This window comes from Brachionichthys hirsutus, chromosome 15 (assembly GCF_040956055.1).
Source record: "Brachionichthys hirsutus isolate HB-005 chromosome 15, CSIRO-AGI_Bhir_v1, whole genome shotgun sequence".
Classification (NCBI taxonomy): Eukaryota; Metazoa; Chordata; class Actinopteri; order Lophiiformes; family Brachionichthyidae; genus Brachionichthys; species Brachionichthys hirsutus.
Window position 1 is genome coordinate 6,111,153 of NC_090911.1, and position 20,795 is coordinate 6,131,947.

General features: G+C 42.3%; 1 protein-coding gene across 1 annotated transcript in view; it reads right to left on the reverse strand.

Moving 5' to 3' along the window:
• LOC137905068 (voltage-dependent R-type calcium channel subunit alpha-1E-like) overlaps positions 1–16,301 on the reverse strand; it is a 37,090-nt gene extending 20,789 nt beyond the window's left edge. Inside the window, exons 1-6 of the mRNA XM_068749294.1 lie at positions 15,886–16,301; positions 11,283–11,552; positions 7,928–8,033; positions 7,527–7,666; positions 1,019–1,122; positions 339–497 (exon numbers count right to left, since the gene is read on the reverse strand). Coding sequence (XP_068605395.1) covers positions 339–497; positions 1,019–1,122; positions 7,527–7,666; positions 7,928–8,033; positions 11,283–11,552; positions 15,886–16,301 — 1,195 coding nt within the window. The remainder of the gene's footprint in view (positions 1–338; positions 498–1,018; positions 1,123–7,526; positions 7,667–7,927; positions 8,034–11,282; positions 11,553–15,885) is intronic.
• Positions 16,302–20,795: the final 4,494 nt, after the last annotated feature.

Here is a 20,795-nt window from a genome sequence, read left to right on the forward strand (position 1 = left end):
AGAGTAGTTTTTCACTAATTAGGCAGCAGCTAAATTCACCAGAAACGACTCTAATAGTACCCTTGAGCTTGCTGCTACCAATCCATGAAAACCTCAGGGCCTCAAACAAAGATGTTCACACAGACTGTTTTAGAACAGTGAGTATAGTCACACGTTTGATGCACCTGCTGATAAAGCCAAGCACAAAAAAAGGATGGCCATAATCTTCTAATAATAATAATAATCTAACGGATGATAATGTTGGTAAAATCAAAGCATGAAATGACCATTAGGGGGAAAAAATGTGGCTGGGTTCTTGGAGTGCCCTCTTTGGTGTTAGTGGTGTGCACGAGCCGTACCGAGGATGTCGACAGACGGCAGGCAGGTGTGGTGAAGCTTCCCGCTGTAGAACTCCAGGCCGATGATGGCGAACATGAGGATGGCAAAGAACAAGAGAAGGCCGATTTGGAGCAACGGAATCATGGCCTTCATGATGGACTTCAGCACAATCTGCAAGCCTTAGAATATTCACAGAGAAAAAATATTTCCTGCTCAAGAATGCAAGTCTCTCCATATGCGTTTATAGGTTGTATGGACACCATTTTAACTTGCATGATAACTGCTTTTGTTAGTATAATCATGCGAATGCCAGTTGTGCCTCTGTAAGGATCATTAAACACAATGCAGTCTGAAACTTAGCAAAGAAAGTCTCTTAAGAACAAAAACAAATTGAACAAACAAATCTACGCACATTTAAATAAAAAAAGCACATTTTTACACAGAGCTTCTTAAGTTGGTAAATACATGAGTGGGTTTAAGTAGTGTCTTCAGAAAATAGCTGTATAATGCTAAAATTAATGGACTTATGTTTATAATGGCCCCAAAATTTATTTGGAGATTGCATTAATACTTAAATAAATAATAGAAATGTGATCTGAAAAAGTCCTACAAATTCGCTGTACAGAATAATCTTAGACCTTGCAGCATTAACTGTTGTTTGTCCTCACACTGCAGGCCTCGAGGTCAGGAAAAGACTCACTTGGGATCCCAGAGACAAGTTTGAGAGGTCTCAACACTCGTACTGCCCTCAGGGTCCGGAGGTCGACTGGGATGTTCATGTGGGCCCCAGCAGTCGCAAGGATCCTGGGAGAACACACACACATGAAAAACAATAGAACTAATTACAAGGACTATCGGGCAGATGCATTATCATCTCTTGCTTTGGAATAAAGACTACATGTGGGCAAAATTTGAGAAAATACAAGAGGGAGACATCAAAAAATCCATCCGTTAAATCTAGTGCTAGTGTCTTGAGATAAATGCTTCATAAAATTAAGGACACAAATAGGTAAAAGACAACAAAAAGGCTTGGGGCCGTTTTGGAGCTGAGTCGCGCCAAAGGAAAATTGTCATGCAGTGACACTACAGCCATTAATGCAACAGGCTTGTGTGGGGAGAGACAAAGGATTCGTAGCCACACACACCTCGCAGGCATCTCTACTCACACACACACACACCGATGTCCCTCCACCTACACACAAACAGTGAAAAACAGCATCAGGAGCAGGAAGGCAATCTCTAACAAACAACAGCACATAGCAGGCATCACATTCCAATGCTGCTTTTGGTTATGTGTTGTTTATCTTAATGAGAAAAACATTATGTTTTCACAAACAGAAGTGCAGCAAATGATCTTAGAAGTAAAAATGATTTTCTAGATTTCTCTCTCTGTTCACAGAGATACAAATAATCAAACTCATAAAATCTGGCCAGTGTGAGGAAATGTGGGGGAGTGTATATATATATATATATATATATACACACACGTGTGTGTGAGAGAGAAAGAGAGATCAGGGGGTAGGAAGCACATGGCAGAAACTCAAGTGCACGCCCACGCAGAACCGCTCCTGAAGGGAGTGGGAGGCAGAGAGGCAAAATGAACGAGTGAATGAGCTCTGTGAGGGAGGCCACACGTTGGATTCGAACCTGTGACCGTCTTGCAACAGAGCTTACGACTGCGCCACCATGCCGCCCAGGTCAAATACAATCAATGTAAATTAATATTAGAGCTGGCGACCATTAAGGAGTCTCTTTGTTTAGCCTTGCTCTTGCTTTTGTGGCTCTAATGATGAGATGATGGAGTGAGAGATGCTGAGACAGAGTGGTAACGGAGGAGTGGGAGCCTGTGGACATAACCTTCAACCAAACATGCCGAGAAGAGGCAGGCATCGGCGCCGCTCCTTCAAGGCTGTACTTTGAGCACAGAAAGTCAGCGGAGACCACCTTGAAAATTAAAGCAAAAGTGTATGAATCATCTCCACACACACACACACACACACACACACACAGTAGATGTTCTTTTTGTTTTGATTTTTGAATTAGATTAGAAATGATGTCACTGAAGAAACAATTGCATTGGCACAATTGGCAATAGAGGAACCTGCAATTTGTCAGCTTTCAAATATGAGACAAAAAAATGTCTCCGTTTTAAAACAGGTTCCAGGTCTGTATGTCGGGCATCGCTTGAGGTACATCATGTACATCTGTTTGGAAAAACTGATTGCAATTGTGGACCCGGACAAAAACATCCACGTCAGCTGACCCTCATCAGTCCCCACAGATCCAACTCCGTTCAGTCGGTGAGTTAATGTGCACAATGAGAGATGAAGCTCTTCCTCCATGGCTGATAAAGTGAAGCACTGTTACACAATATTGTATGAATCTGGAGAGGCTGAATTCATTACATGCACAGAACGCAGAATGCTTCTCCCACACGCCTCCACCCACACTCAGAACACCACCGAAAACTGCAGCAATCATCGGCGTCACGCTGCTCACCTTTTCAGCACGGCTCTGCATATGCTAATGCAGCCAAATCAGCATCCACATAATGCATTAATAAATTCGTGGTGTTGAATTCAATCTGGGGGGGGGGGGATAAACCCATGCAAGTCACAAGTCCTTTGATGCTGCTGTGCTGAACTGGGGTTACATGAAAAAGAGATTAATTCAAAATGAGCAATTGTTTAGTTCAGTTATTAGAGTAGAATTAGAGCTGAGACCAGGCGGCCGTTCTTCATAGATCCTCCATGAGCTCATCATTTTACTTTCAATGTCTGAATTAGTTTTAGTAACTGATCCGTCCTTTAGCAATGATCTAACATGATTTAGCCAACCAAAGTTTTAATGGTGTAACAGTTACACCATTAAAACTTTGGTAATATCTTAGCAAATAATGTGAAGTTCAAAAATCTGATGCACCATTCCATTGAAAGTGATCAACACGTTAAATCAGCAGTAGCGTGATTTCAAACATGATAGTGTTTGGAGCGTTTGGAATGATTTATCAAGTTTAACTGCCATTGGTTTGAATTTATTGCAATTTATTATTTTATTTTATTTAATCGAAATCATCCTGTTCTTTAAACTCAAGTTTGAGTCAACTACTAGCACGGGAATATGACTCTTAGTTTAGTTAAAGAAAACTATCTTTGGTGTTTTACTCTTCTCAGGTTATTGAGATCTCTGTCAATGTAGTCCAGTCAAATAAAACAATATTTTCTTATTTTGCATCAGATTTATCTCATTATTATCGATGAAATTCAGCCAGACATGGATTGTGCTCTGACCTTCCATGACCTTAGTGTCATCTAACCCTTTACTTGTTTACTCGGTTTTAGGTACTAGAAGGACAGGAATTGAAGTAATATTTTCTCACTCCTGTGTGTCTGTCCTCGTGCCAGATGGCGAATGAATCATTCCCAACTCCCACCCAGTTGTGTTATTCATCATTCTGAAGAGAAACAATTTTAGCAAGCCCATACCCTGCGAGGAGGACAGCCGACTGGGGCAACAACCGAAAGCTGAAATCCTTCACACACTGTGACGGGATGCTGGCACCCACACACAGACACACACCCTGTAGGGTTGTGCACACACACACACACACACAGCTGAAGATCAATGTCATTTAGGTTCAAGCACACACACGACATTTGGGAGACATTTTACTGCTAATCAAAGCGACAAGTCGACCTAATCTGTGTGCCGTAGGATATAATTGACCATGTTAGGAATCCCAGTTAATTAAATTGGTCGATGGGTAGGTTGTTTGAGCTGATGTCCTTTTTGCTACACACACACTCCACTCAGATTAAGGTGTTTTTTTTTTTTAATTGAGCTCCGTGTCCCGGCAGGTTTGCCTGTAGAAATTCATTAATATGAGATGGAATGAATGCCGCCGGCGTTGGCCCAGTGGCCTCGATTGGATTCCCAACCGGCCTCAATGACATTTCTTTTAAGTCTGACTTACTTGGACTGTCGCAGCACAGTGAGAGTCACCGTGTGTATGAGAGAGAGAGCGAGAGAGAGAGAGAGAGAGAGAGAAGCAGCAGGAAACCAGAAAGCAGGCCTTCATCACTAACCAGCTGTGGCTGGAAGAGGAAAAGATTATATTTGAACTGCAGAAAATACAGTGAGGATTTGGTGCGTTTTATACTGTGACAGTGAGAACAGTTGAGTCTGTAGAAACTATCGGGCTACTGTCAGATGTGGTCACAGATGAAACCAAACACTTACATATATGGAGAACTTGTAGATCATATTATTGAAATCATGATTCAGCCATGTATGATTTTTATCCACAATAAGTTTTGTTACGTTTCACTTACTATTTAGGAAATGAAAATCAAATACTTATTTAGAAACTTTGTTAGATGCCCACTGTAAGAATCTCCCAATACCCCATGAAAGCAAACACTGCTGATAAGGTAACAGCAATTCATAACAGGATATTTAATATACCTGCACATCTTAACCTTGTAAATTCTGTGGAAATCTGTCAACAAAACAGCGTTACTCCACTAATGTGGCAAAAAGCAAAAACTGATCAGTAAATGTAAACAGGAAGTGTGGCTTTTATGTAAGAGGCAGGGAGCAAGACCGCGAAACAGAAAGACAGAAAGAAGAATCAGAAAGAAGAATTTTTCGGATGTGGGCGTCAGGTTGGAATGAGATGCAAACAGACCAGCGGCACTCTTTCCAGAATTCTGACTATTGTACAATTGGAAATAAACAGCACGGCTTTTGTAATAATGTAAACTGTAGCACAATTAATTCTCTACACTGCAGTGCTTAAGATTTTTTGCTCTGGTTTATCTGTGCATCTTCTTCGCTCTCTCTTGTTCTCCTTGTGCTTTCGTCTTACTCTCTCTCTCTCTGCCTTCCATCCATTCGTCGATGCTTTTGCATAACATCTCCAGCGCTGCATTCACATTTAATTCACAGAGGTCCTGGGGGCGAAGCGAGGCAGGTTTTAGACGCAACTGCCAATCCACTTATCCACCCACCTTTTGCTGACTGCAGGAGCCAGCCTGCCGTGGAAGTATACTTTTCTCTGCATCTTATCTACATGTAACATAACATTAAGAGCTGAATGTATTGTATGCCGCTGTGTCAGGATTAGAAGCCTTTATAATCTAGTGCAAGGTGATTCAAGATTAACTGACAGAAAAGCATTTTATTTTTCCTCCAAGCAGTACCGTTCTATTTTTGTGATCCCTTTAAACCAAATGTATGTCTTCATAGGACGGAATAGTCTGAGGGTTGAATAGCTGTATTCAGACACAAAACACAAACTTTATTGCATCTTTCAAAAGGTAAATATAGAGAATCCCAGCAGCACGGAAAGTTTAGAGTAACGTCTAACAAATGCTTTAGTTTAAATACAACAATGATTTACAGTAAGAATTCTAGGTATGTATAAAAAGACATCGCCTCTTGTAGAAACAGTCATGCTATCTCGTCAGTTATAGGCAACAAACTAACTGGAACACAAAAAGACTTTATCAAATATTTGTCTCTGTGTCAAAGACAAGTGGAAGAGGTGTTTAATGCTGACAAAATAAGAATAGTGACATCATTAGTAAGACCGTTATAGCTGGAATATGGGTTTAAAAAAAAGAAAAAAGCAGGTATCATGTTTCTGTTTTTCCAGCCCTGTTGGATGCATTATTGAGGTTAGCAGAACGCCTCATGACCTGGAATGGAAACGTGACATGCAAGCACGACTACACTTTCTGCAGCGCATTTCTCAAACACAACACTGTAATCAGGAAGCTAATAAAAATGGATTTGCTTTGCAAACGCCATTGGAAGCAAACACATTGCTCTATTGTAACAGTATCTGTCCTGCCCTTTAAAGAAACTACTGAAAAACATCTACAATTTCTATCAGCTTCAGCTTTCGGGTCCCTCACTACAGCTCATCTGCCAAAGCCCATGCAGTCCCTTTTAATGAAATTGAACCCTAATCTAAATTCTAATCTAATTCAAAAACCTAATTCAAGACCATGTGCTTCATCAGGGTTCTGCCAAAGTGACACAAAAAAATTGGAGCATGGCCCTTGATCACCAAGGTTGGTTTTAGTTTAGTTTATTTACTGATAAAACTGCTGGGAGAAACCCTACAGGAAGTAATACGGAATCACAGATATTTGTCCAAATTCTTACCATTTATTTCCATGGCATCATCCTTCCCTCCAGTTTCATGATAATTCATCAGGTGAGCTCAATTATTTCTGAGTAATTGAGAAAAATCTACATTATGTTGCACTGTTCAACAACATTAAAAAAAAATCCTGAATCTTGCTCTTAATTCAGATCGTGATGTGCACGGCCCACCCACAGAGATTATTTAAAAAGAATTATTATGCAATCCGGCTGAAAATCAAAGAAACAAGAAAACTAGCACAAAATCCTGCCAAAAATGTACCTTTTTGGTGAAAGTAATTAAAAAAAAAGTGAGTTAATTCAATTAAAAGTAGTCTATCACATTGTTTTCATATAATATAAATAAGAAAGACAAAGTGTTATTTGTGAAGATAATAATGGCTGCATTCCATTTGGATGAACCACCTTGAGTTGTGCAGACCGGCTCACTAACATCAACACTTGATGGAACTGAGCCATTATATATGTTAGTGGTCACACTTGTGCTTTTCACACACTGCTTTAACAAAGATCTGCTAAACGCCCAAACTGAGGAACATGAGAAGACTTTGCAAGACATCTAAACATCAAAACATTCTGATTTATTTAGAAGTTTGTCATTCTCATTGCCTATATTATTATTATTACATTGTCATTATTTTTTCTACACACCATCCACTGCGTGTCAGGAATACATCCTCTGCAACTCTTCTTGAAGTTCCTGTCACCCCCCCCCCCCCCCCCCTTTAAAGTTATTTTGCTGATCTTTATCAATGGATTACACACACACACACACACACACAAGGCAAATCTGTGCCTTTATTCTCATTCCAGCAAAACCAAAGTGAAAACCTCCTGCTCTGATTTGATTGGCTAACAGTCATAAAGTTGTTTGGATACACAAAAATATGTTCTTAATCCACCCCCACCCCCCACCCCATCTCACCAGTATCTTTTTGGCAAGGAGTAATTTTACCAATCTTTCAATTTATAACAAACATTTCTGGATGTGGGCAAACATTTTTAAGTTGTCATGGAGACAAAACGAAATCACTCACCCACTGAGCACAACAATGAAGTCCATGACGTTCCAGCCGTTCCTTAGGTAGGACCCTTTATGGAAAACAAAACCAAGAGCCACCAGCTTGATCCCAGCCTCGAAGCAGAAGATCCCAATGAAATACGGCTCTGTCTTCTCCTGTGGAAATAATGTACGAGGAACAGATCTCAGCTGGACCGATCAATACAACAATATATGAACACAACAGGCTTCAGTCCTATAACCATACACATCCCAGATGATCAGACATGTAGTGAAAAAGGTACTCAGATACTTTAGTTTAAGTAAAAATAATAGAAAGTGGAAGTAGATGAAAGTCTTATATTCAAACTTTAACAAATCTATTCCATCAAAGGCCCATCTCTGCATTTAAGGATGTGAAAAGGGTTTGGGCCTCACCAGTCTCTTTGCCATGGGGGTCTTATCCTCCCCAGGGAGGTGCTGCTCCAAGGCCAAGACCACACAGTTGGCAGTGATGGTGGCCAGGATCATGTACTCGAATGGTGTAAAGGCCACAAAGTTAAGGGAAAAGCTTCTATCGTAACACAAGGACAAACATTTAAACATAAAAATAACAATGGAGGAAATAAACACTGCTGGAGAAGACACGCCTTTTTATTTAAGAGATTATAATCTGCGCATTAAACAGGGCCCGATGCCAAATTCACTGCACTCAACAGCAGTAGCTTAATTATTCACCCACACAGACAGTGTTTGTTTCACAACTGAACAATGTACATTTGCTTCTGGCTCGGTGGAAAGGAAACATAGAAAGATGGATGACCGAGGAATTATGGCACAGTACATTTTCTCTGGTACAGGAAGAAATTGTAGTATCCATGGAAACCTGCTTTTAACAGTGCTTTTCATCAGGAGAAGGTTAGAGTGTGGAAGCGAGAGAGAGAGAGAGAGAACTACAGAAACTACAGCAAAACTCCGCTGAGTGCATTCAGCCGACATAATCGCCTGCAGCAACGTGACAGCATTCCTCTCTTTGTTCCTAAAAAGAAGCAGCTCGTATGTCGATTTTACACCGGATACACAAATCAACCCCTCCATTCAGTTTAAACACACAAATATCAGCTGACAGGGCCGTGCGACTTGCTAGATAATGTGACGAGCTGAAAAAATAATTATTCATAAAGTTTGGGTTATTTTTCAAAGTGTTTCTGGTGCGGTTTTTTTTCTTTTGTTCTTTTAATCATTTTAAAGAAGTCATAGATTGTAACTTTGAAGGTTTCATGTTATGAATTTAATGTTACGTAATACAATTACGAATGTCTAAGGTTTGAGTTTGACGTAAAGCCTGAAGTCCAACACAGATATTGCCAGATGAGTTTCTGTCCAGTGAACTGTTGTGTGTTTTGTCTTCAGTAACTGACCACGCTGTGTTCATGTATGCAGACCAGCATGTACTCCATTCGACTGTACGGTATGTGGCCCGACAGTCGCCCGGGAGTTCCCATGAGACAGATGCTTCCTGTTATTAATTTTGCTGCCTTGAGAGAAATGGGGCCACTGACTCACAGAGGATTAGTGTGGAAGGGGCCTCTGGGGCCCACACTGACTCACATCGACAGGTCCACACTGTCGCCGCTGAAAGCAGCTGAAATTAGATAAAGCGAGAAATAATAAAAACCCACCCACTCTGTTACTACCTGCTACCTGGAGCAGGTATTATACATGTTTTAGGTTTAGGATGAATTGAATAAGACATTTTTCAGATCTTTTAGTTTTATTTTAGGGGAATATTCATGGATAAACTGAGGTCTGTGTTCTGTACTATCTAGCTACGTGCAAGAGAAAGAGAGAGAAAGCAGAATTCTTGAATTCATAAGATTTGGTTTAACTTCAACAATCGCCTGTTTTGTTGATTGGTGCCGATTCATTTTCGGTTTATGCCGCGAGTGATTCTAGACCCCCCCCCCGAGTGCTCCCTGATCAACATCAGGTCTGCCTTTATGTCACAAAAGGTCAAGTCCGAATAGATCTTTGAAATTAATTGAAAGTGATACAATACAAAGACAGAATAAGTTGTATAATATCTATGTGTTGAATACAAAATGAATGTGAATTGATGGCTGGTAGGCAGAGACAAATCTATTACAAATCTGGAGCTGCACAGCTAAGTTTAACAAGAGAGCACTAAAGATGAAAAGCACCGCTGCTAACATAAACAGGATTTTAGGCCTATTTTTTTCTTCTGCTGATGATTACATTAGAAATGAATCTGCAGGACTAATCTATAAACCTGAGAAATAGAAATGAATATAGGAAATAATAAATCCCTTGCAACTGGATATCTTCAATCGTCTATACGAGTGACCGACAAAACCCCAAAACCTACTGTCAAATAAAAACCAAGGAAAAGCAGCACATTAATCTTATAGAAGAGATTTCTGCTTTGTTGAACTGGAAAGTCTTTCAAGATCTTTTGCCCTCACATCACTCTATTCAACGATCAGAAAGTCGTTTTCAGACTATGTACGAAAAAAACCCGAAACCCTGTCATACATGGATGTGGCTCAAAACCGAATCAACTCTTCCTCGGGTTGAGATCCACTCCCACACAAAAACAGCTGTAGGCAACTTTACCAGATATCTTGTGGAAATACAAACATGCAGATAAACAGATAAACATGGCTGACGAAACATCCTACTCTTGTTGGTGGAGGTAAAACTGACTTGAGGCCATAAATCAGTTATTAAAATGAGCGTTGATGTCAAACAGAATCATGCCCAAGTGTGTCCAGAACACAGACGCAATCATCTGACTCTGTTTTTCACTTTTGATCTCAGATGCTCTCACAGTCAATACTCTTACAGCCCACGATCTGCCTCGGTGCTACTGGCCAGCTCTCTCCCACATCCCTCCTCTATGATACCATCAGCCACATTATTGTGCTGCCAATGGTCAGCTAGTCTTGACCACTAGCCCCACTCCCACACATCACACAGAGCCTGCGGCTAAGTAACAGTGGGAGCCTGGCACGCTGCACTGAATGGGGGCGTAAGAAAGGAGGATAGCTGAGCTGATTGTACCACCAGAACGTATAAAAAAAAAATACTTGCGATGCTGCCGCAACATAATTTAGCTGCATGGATGCAAATAAATGCATTTGATTTCATTAGTAAAACAACACAATGTTGCACGCAGCCTGCATTAAACTGTATCTGCATTTGCTGCAGCTGCTGGAGAATCAACTTTGAAACATCTGCAGAAGTTCAGGAAAAAGAAACTGTTGCCTGCAGCAGATGAACGCTGGGCGGGCGGAGCTGAACCGACACCTACTCGCGAGCATGGGTTCATATTCCAATGAGCACCAAGGCAGCGGCGATGCGCCTACGTGGCCGCCCCCGCACTGAGCAGAGCTGCTTCTAATGATGATCAGCGCACCCTAACTCTCCGCCTCCTGCCAGCAGCGGCGCACATGATGGAGCGCAGATGAATAGAAAGCAAAGAATAACGAGCGGGTTGAAGTGAACGGAAGCATCAATTCAAGCAGCTCATTTTTACACACTGGTGATTGATCCGGCAGCTGGACATCAAGCACACAAGCAGCCATAAAACAAAGAGCGCGCATGGGGGGGGGGTAATAATGTTAACTCATACAAAACACAGCAGTGGGAAACTTCAGCACCTTTCACGCGACGATAACACTCAGCACCGCGGACAGCTCCGCGCAGCAGCTCTCTGGAGCTGTCCGCGGTGCTGACCTGACAGAACCCCCCCGCGCTTCTTGCGGAAGGATATGGCCACTCGATGATCCGCCTCGCATATTTCCGGATGACGTTGTCCTCCGCGAATATGAAGAGCGACCTGTTGACGGTGAGGCAGTTCTTCCGGTGGGGTACGGGGTTGTACAGAGCCATCGTCCGGGCCCGTTGCGCCTTGGCTTGTTTCATGGAAGCCGTCAGCGTCGCTGCCGCCGCGTCCTCCACGTCCCCGCCGCGCTCAGGGTCCCCGTCCCCGTCCCCGGAGTCCACCGCGGTGGGAGCGGGCTCGTCTCCAAAGCGAGCCATTCTACAAAGAGACGGGGAGAACGTCCGGTTTAAAGTGTTTTTTTACGACACAGCGCGACTTCTAACAAAAAGGCTAAATAGATTCACCTTCAACGCAGCTTTTCCGATATCAAGATTCCTCCCAAAAAGTTGCAGAATCTTATCCCTCCATATCCAAAAGAACACAATTCTTATCATTCATTTGTGTTATATATTAAAAATAATAAAAATAATAATCAACCATATATTAAAGTCAGATGCGCGACCTGAAAAGCGTCCGTACTTTTGATGCGCGCTTGTCTCAACTCAGGCAGCAGCAGAGGAGAAAAAGATCCGTGTCCGTGACGCTTTCTGTCAGCATCCGATCTCGATTTGATCTGACAGACCAGAAGCGGAGGGCTGATCACAATCTACGCTTTTTTCATTAGGTGGAAAGATCCGAGAGAAATCTTCGCAAACTTTAAGCATCTTCCCGTCCTGGTTAATAAAAAATAAAATAAAATAGAAATAGGAAGATCTCGCGTGAGAGAGAAAGCCCGTTTACTCTGATCCGGATTCTTAAAACTGAAAATTGATTTATGCTCTAAATAGTCGAAAATTCAGCAGGGAAACCGCTTGAAAGGCTGAATCACATGCAGGCGCATCTTCACCTGCTGGGAACGAGCAGCAGCCACACGGCTTAAGCACAGGCGCCCCCCCCCCAAAAAAAATTTTCATTTGAATGGAGGATGGTGAAGAGGAGGGGCATTTTGTTACCATAGCAAATGGCCTAGCATTTGCTGAGAATGAACAAAAAACATTTGCCTAAATAATAATAATAAAAAAAATAGACGCCCATCAAGTAGGCTGTGTGGGTATGCGGTTCAAAAACGGTTATGTAAAGATGTTAGTGGGTGCAATGGGAAAATAAAGGGGAGTGGAAATACATTTAACACTGGTATAGGCGTGAGACTGAACTGGGAACGATCCACAGGAGATCTGGAGAACAAAGAGGTGACCCAAAGGGGATTTATAGAAACATGCTTGACTGATTTCCCCTCATTTATACGCTTTCATCAAAAAGCATTGTCTTGTTTTCATTTACAGAGACACACTGGAATTGCTGAAACATAAAAAAAAAACTAGGCCATTGTGCTAATATTGGCGTAAAAGTCAGGAGTAAAAATAGAGCGTGAAATAGATCTTAGGGCTGCTCTCTTTTTGAGGGCGAAGGGAAGAAAGCAGGGTCTTTTTCGAACTTTTTCCCACAAGTGAGACCTCATTAGGCAACTGGGCTCGCTCGCTCCATCTGCTGCTCTCTTCTCTTCCCCACTGTTTCCTGAAGATGACCACTTCAGCCCCCCCCCCCCCCCCCCCCCACATACATGACATTAATAAAAAACAAAAAAAGTGCTATGTTTTCAAGGTCGGGGCTCCTTGCTAAACAAATGCAATTAAACAAAACGCACAGCATCTGTGATCCTTTGCCGACAGACTCGACAGTGCAGGCGTCACAGTGGGAACGACACGCGTACGGTAAAAGCAAGTTAGGATCTGAGGGGGACGAAAAAGAGAGGCACAGAATGAGTCCAAAACCTCAGACAAGACCGTTGCCTCTTCTTCCCAATCTGAATGAGGCAGGTGGGCGTGTCACTTCATGCAAAGCACATGAGCAAGAAAAGGCTACACGACCGCAGCGAGTGTAGAATTAAAAATAGGATATGACACACGCATGTCTTGTTTGCTAAATGTTAATCTCCATTGCATATTAACACATTTTATGTTTACCTACAGGACATCTTATACAAGCAGCCGCTGTAAAAAAAAAAAAAGAAAGAAAAGAAAAAGAAAAGATCTTGTTTGTGTTTATACTAAGAAATATTTGTCCATCTCTGCAAACAAACTATCCATCTCTGTGTCTCCCTCGTTGCTGTTGTTTCCATAGTGACGGGGCTCTATTGAATTCCTGCTCTGTTCATGTCTGCCAACAAAAGCCACATTGCACAATGGAGCAGCCGCCTCTTATACAGAAATCTGTTTCTCCTAAAAAAAAAAAAACACACCTCTGTCAAGGTCAGCAGACATCTTTGGGAAGCTGACAGATGACTGTGCAGCCCGGTCACCAAACCGACGGCCCACTGTACTTTGAAGATGACCAGATGTAGCTATAGCCCTCTTTAAGGGCGCTTGGCTTTTGTTCTGTTCACAGCCTGCTCAAAGCTTTCTAAAAATAGCTGCACCCTCTGTCAAGAGCGAAAAGCAGAAGAGCGTGTATCAATGTGTTCAGACCTTGTATAAAACAACAACAACTTTGATTACAGTGAACTTAAAAGAGAAAGGTTTGTGCGCATTTTAATTTATCAAAAGAAGAGACGTGACAGGAAAGTCACAGAAGAGTAAGATGCATGTTTATGATCATAGTGCAGCAAAAAAAATTATATCAACAAGAGAGCGCATCTTAAGAAATGTAGGAAAGGGAAGGAAGGATGCAGCGTGGCTGCAGGTGACGTGCACCGTGTGTTAAAACACTAATGTGTGAGCTTTGTGCCAGAACCCTGAGCAGAATTTATATAATTGCAGACAGGCTTTCATCCAACATTGAGTGGTTTGGTTTTTGCATGTTATTTTTTCCCCCTCTCTGTTCCCTAGCAACAGACATATTCTATTACTGAGTTATGTCAGTTTGATTCAACCAATAACTGACGCTCATACACTGCAGATCTGTGTGATGCCAGCCAGTTTGCCTTGAAGCACATTTACTCAAGGTTGTGGTTTGAGAGCAATCAAACAACAAATATTAATGTGATTATTGTAAAAATCAAAATGTTGCATATTAATTAGTGATCCTCAAAGTAAAAAAGAAAAGAAAAACAACCTTCAGTCCTTTACTAATAAAAAATAAGAATACTTATATTAAGAAATTCAATATCAATCATTGGTTTTGATATTTTTTTTACATTTCATAAAGTCATCTCTGTCTCAGTAGCTTGTGCAGGAAAAACTTCCCTGCTACTGCTTCTTTTTACTGATTCCCTAGCATCCCCTAATGGACAAACAAACACAACACACAATGTGAGGCTCTGCCATCAGCTTTGTCGATTGGCTGGTAAAGTTTCAGCTAAGAGAAATAAGAGGCTGGAGGATGAAGCGGTGGTGGGGTTACGGGGATGGCACAGCAGATAATAAGAGTGACGCGACCCCCAGAGCTGAAAAGTAAGTCCTCAACACAAACTTTAATAACACGATGACGCGTGCGTTCTGTGTTTATGCTGATTAGCCAGCAGTGTGACGTATTCAAGTCGACCGATTACCGAAACAAATCTGGTGATTCGTGGGCCAATCAGTGCTGGAAATAAACGGGCAAATGCAAATATATGGTTGTCATGGTGCGAGCTTTGAAATAAGCACCATGCAGCTATGCAACAAAACAAGTCAAGTGTTGTTCAGTAATCATTCATGATGGCTTCCCATTATTCCACTGGTGAATGGAGCAGAAATAGAATGTGACCTGCATTATATCTTTGGCCACTTGGGGGCAGTGGAAGAATTGGAACGTTTCCTAGGTGCATTTTTGGCTGAGAAGAAGGATTTCAACATTTGCTTTGAATTGGTTTCTGGCATCATAAGGAATAGAAGTCTAGTATTTACTTTCTCATTTTATTTTAATTTATTTGAGGCTGTAATTATGGTTGAAGAGGCCATAAAACCAAAACTATGCGTTGCAAGATGCTAAAATGATCTACAGATCTGATATGGGAACTGCAAAACCATGTGATAAATCTTTAACAAGTTTGGCTCGACTCAAATCTAAACCCTGAAACAACAAAATATTAAACAAACGGTAGATTAGTACAGCTTTAAGTAACGCAGTACGTTTCTGTATACTCTGTACTTGCTTGTTGAATTGTTGAGGCTACAGGAGGTCACGCCTCTATGGGTCACTTCAGTCCGAACCATCACAGGAGAAAAGGAACAGGTGTAATTAATAACATTAGCGAAGGCTTAACCGAATGGAGACATCATCAATATTAATAATTGCACCCAAGTCAAAGCGTCTGACAAGGAAAGACGCTTATTGGCCGAACATTTGAAATGACGATTATCTCTGCCTTCTTCCCGTTTCCATGGAATTCATCAGAAAACATGTGATAAATGTTTAAAATAAACAAATACATGGAATTCTTCACTTCCTGGGGCTTCAAAGTGTGTATTTTTAATGACGAACCCACCAAAGAGGTGGCGCAGGTTCAGCAGTCCTACTGCAAACGGTGCATGCGTTTGCTTTCATGTTGGCACTTTCATCCTCCTCCATGAAGATCATCTTTAACCGTACAATTTAGAGGAATCCGTGGCCTCTGAATCTCTTTCATACTTACTCCCACTCCTTTCTGCGGGCCTGCGGCGTGCTCTGGATTTTGTGAGCCTGGTGAGCCATGATGATGTCCTTCTGTTCCACAAGCCCCCCTCGCCGTCGCAGCATGCACTGGGGGCTCTGAGTCCCTGATCCCTGATCAGATGAGACTTCTTCCTGACCACAAGACACGTCAACGCTGGCTGCTCGAGGGGGCAGGCCCAGGCACTCGAGGTCGGCATGAGGGACCTGCAGGGAGTTGGACCGGACCCCTTGTGCCAGACCGTGACGAGCAGCGGGGCTGGGCTTCCTCCAAGCCTCGGGCTCGGGGAGGGACAGGGAGGACTGGACAGACATCTCTCCACTCGGACCACAGCTGGATGGAGATTGGCGATCGGGTGTGAGAGAGAGGGAGATGCACTGGTCTGAACTGGTGAGCATCTCTGCGGGGGATGGTAGTTGTTCAATTCACCATAATGCTAAAAAAAAATAAGGAGCACAGAGGAAGAATTAGGTGTGGAAGGAAGTTAAACACATTCACAAAATATATAACATCTCAACATCTGCAGGATTGGAAAAACCTTTGGCCCAGATGTTCTTGTTTTCAAATAACGCATCCTGAAGATGATCTGCATACATGCTTCCAAACATTCATAGCCCTCTTTGAACGGCAATCCTTTTGTTCATCAGTTCACTTTTCACTGAGCACCACCGTCTGATCGGAAATGTTCTGTCGCATTAGCTTAAGATCAAATGCCTGTAAAAGCAGATGTTTTTTTTAGGACTCATTAATAAACGTTAGCAAGACAGCAAAACAGTGTACAATTTTCCTGCTAAACACAAACGTGCTGACATTTTGATCATGCTTTGATTGTCTTTTAGCTGCACCTGGACACATAGCTGCAGCCTCACCAGCAGTAAGACTGTAAACTCAAGGTTGTGTGTTTGTTTGTTTTCTAAATTTCCACAAATTATTCAATGGAATATGCATTAAAAACACTTAATGAATATATCTGCCAACTCCTGGAACAGACAGTGAACATTCCCAAAGAACAATAGAGCTAAAATATGTACAATAAATTCCTCAATTTGACTTCAATATTTCCAATCAATCGCCCGATCGGAGGATATTTGATGCTATATGTCTGAGTGAACGAAAGCTTTGAATGCTATGCAGAACCCGCACCAGAATTCACACTGGGGAGCGGAGTAAGATTCGTACAGGGAGTAGCAAAAGTAATGAGGACACACTCAGCAAGGAGAGGTTTATTTCTTATATCCACAGAGCACTGACCACAGTTTAGACTTTTTTCTTTAAATGTTTTTAAAAAAACACAACATGACAAACCAGTTTATTGATTATCCTGTTGCTGCTGCAGCTCCAGTTCACACACATGTATATGTAACTGAGACAGGAACGTGAGGAAGACGAGACGGGGGAAAAAAAGCCAAGTTAGAAGCAAGCCAGTCAGAGGCAGAGGAAACAAAGCTGTTGCTGCTAATCTGGGTCTGAAAGGAAAATGACTGAGAGTGGGAGCGCTGAAGAAAAGGCGCAGTGACTCACTCGTCAGCAGCAGGGCTCGTCAGACATGATCCGGACTCATCGGAGTCGAGCTTAGCCCTCAAACTGAGCATAAAGCTTCTCTAAACGCTTGGAGGGGTAAAAGGCCAGGAAGCAGGTGGCTTGATCCTCGCTTCACGCTGCTGAGAGCTGTGCTGCCTGAACTCATCACAGCTATGCAAGTTCAAAAGATCAAAATGATGAAGTGGATCTGAATCTTTCGCAGGGTTGAAGGGTGGGGCTGGATCCCATAACGCTGATGACAGGCAAGAGGCAAGGTGCCCCATGGTTCACCAAAAGGCAAACACCCACAGGCAGCGGCATCAGCTCATCGAATCCCCGATACTGAATGGTTTTGGATTGTATAAGGAAGCAGATCCATGCAGACAGGAGAAGACATGCAAACTCCACACAGACAGACAGACAGACAGACCCCCAGTGGTGGGGAGGGGACAGTGCTGCAGTGCACACAAGCTGGAGTTTGTTGTTCGTGCAAGAGGTGCCACCTTTCTCTGCACAAGGATGTTTTAAATCATAATAATGATGTCAGGTTTCGGGCTGTGATCATCTGAGATGCAGCCTCAGAATAAAAAGGCGAGCCGCTCCTCACCGACTCATTTCAGAGGTGCTGCTCATTATTAAGGCGCCGTTTCTCTTTCTCCTTGTGCGTAACAGCAAAACGCGCGGAGCAGCAGCCGCAGAAAGTGGAAATAGAAGAATAAGGTGCTAAAAATATTCACCGGAGGACGAGGACGAAAACGGCGCGCGCGACAGGAAGCAAAAAAAAATGCAAATTAACCAATAGAATGAATAAAGAATTTGGCGGCTTTACCTTCAGGCGACGCGCGCTCCATCATCATCATCATCATCATCATCATCATCAACCAGGTGGATCCTATACATCCAGCTCCTCTCAGTATGCGCGCGTTGAGTTGTTTGAGGAGGATTTCGCGAGGATTCCTTGAGTGACGATTCTCGCCCGTTTGGCTATAAATACCGCGGGGTGGCTCGGAGCCAGGGGAGCGGAGCGCGCGTGAACGTAAACGCGTGTGGGGGGACACGCGCGAGGCGTGGAAGTCGTCATTTTGACTTGGTGGCCACGGTGACACGAGTCACTCCATGTGGGTCAGGATGGATGGCTGCGCCCTCTCGCTCCGCGCGTAAAGAGTCGGTATAGAAAGGCGGAGCCGCATGTTGTTGGGAAAGAAAAGTTGTCCACCGTCCAGAAGTCAGCGGAGCTTTGGTGTCAGATAAATCTGCAACAGGTCTGTTTGTTTGAGGCGGCTCTCCTGCCGTGTGCACAAATGCACCGGCAAACACGCGTATAGACTAGATGGTGGAATAAAGACGCGCCGTTGACGCACGGCGGGCTCTGCGGCGAAGGACATTGGCTTGGCAGCATTACCTCTGCCAGTGAGGTGGTGCGTTTACGCATCTCTGTCAGCTGACTTGTACAAAAGCTACGTCACAGATTTTCATGAAACTTGTTGTAATAGTGGGGCATGCAGGAGTATAGGCAGTAATCTCTGGAGATGATCCACCGCGTAAAGTGCGGATAGGGCTGGGTAACCAACGCAAAATGTAGCCTGACTCTAAGGGCAAACGCAGGTTTTGGTTCACAGGTGAATAATTATTTATTAATTTATTGAATTTATTGAATTAGAAATCTGATTTCTTCAGTGTGGTGTGATCACGCACGTTAATATTATTGATCATTCTTTACTACTTGGTTTTGGATGCATTACGTCTGTTTGGAGACTTGTATGATTATGAACTTTTTTTTAAGATGACATAATCTGATCTGAATTAAACAGTTTACATGTTTACAATTAAAAACAATAGTTTACAACCAAGCAAAAATATGAGAAACACTTGAACAAAGGATTGAATGTGTGCGACCGAGTTACAGTCAGTATAAGTTCAGAGGAACTCATACCCAAAAGGGACATCATGGTTGGACACATTTTGGATTCAGTGAAGACAAAGCAGAACAAAAACAAATGTATCCCGTGCAGCTGAAGGCCCTTCTCGTAGCTGTTGGTTTCCCTCAAAACAATCCAAACGTCGGTCAATGTAAACTGCACACCTTCGACAGATTTAAAAACGTACCCAAGTGTGTCTCAGATAACTATTTTTACCAGTTGGAATAAAAAGTGCACCGTTGATTTGAAAATTATATCAATATAAATGCATTTTTTTTTAATTAATATAAAAAAAAACCTCAAGTTTATAATATGTATAGTAATTATAATTTCATAAAGTTAAATCTGTTTAGTCAAAAATGAATAAACACACAGTAAATAGATGAATCAGCATTATTTTTGTTATGGCAAAAACTACTCCAGCATTGAATAGATGGCCGATGCCTTTATGTGAGTTCGACAAATGAGAGGCAGAAAAACAGACAGACATGGATTTATTCATTGTATGTACCGGTATATGTTATAGTCCTTATATTAGACATTAAAACACACATTTTCCAAACCCTGATCTGAACTATGATACCAGAGTCGAGTGTCACTTTGATTAACACAGAGCCATAATGCTCCATGTACTTAATGAGAAGGTCAGCCGTGTTCATTTTAACCAACGCTGTTATTCCCTCAGCTGGGGAGGAGGCGTTAGCAGAGGGAATGAGCGGAGAGCAGACTCTGCTGCTGTCGACACCTCCGGTGACACACGCTCCAGATTCCAGTCTGAACCTGTTGTTTTTTTTAGCCCAGGTATTGACTTTCCAAATTGTTCTTCCCTCTGCTGGGCCATTGATAGTGATGTCCAGATGCTGCTAACTAGAGGAAACATTTAATAGCATCACACCGGCTGTTGTCAGACGTGTCTCTGAGGAATTGGTGACACGGAGGACTGAATGTTTTCAAACACATGGCAGCAATATTCTGTGAATTAGAAATGGATTTATGCAATCTAGCAGAGTCATCGCTGTGAGGAGATAATTGCCATCTTATCCTCTGGGCAAGAGGAAGCATGAAGTGGAAATGCAGAGCATGGAAAACACTGTGAAAGCAGACATACACCTTCAGGTGCATGTTGGGGTTAGGGTTAGATTTAAGGCATGGACTATGTGAAGATAAATTGGTCTCAAATTAAGTGTTCTTGTTTGAGGGGCTCCCTCAGATTATATGATGACTGATTTAGATTTTACAGCCTCCTGTTTGATGTAATGTCGTGCTTTGTCGATTCTAATGGGTTTTATAGGTTAGATTTATTGATTGTCATATGTTTTTTTTTACACTTTTGACTTTATCGGTACCCACAACATGCAGTTGAGAGTTATGTGGGTCTGCAGAAATGACATGAAACAAATCAATCTCATTTGTTCAATGGGCAATTTAGTGTAACCAATTCACCTAATTTTG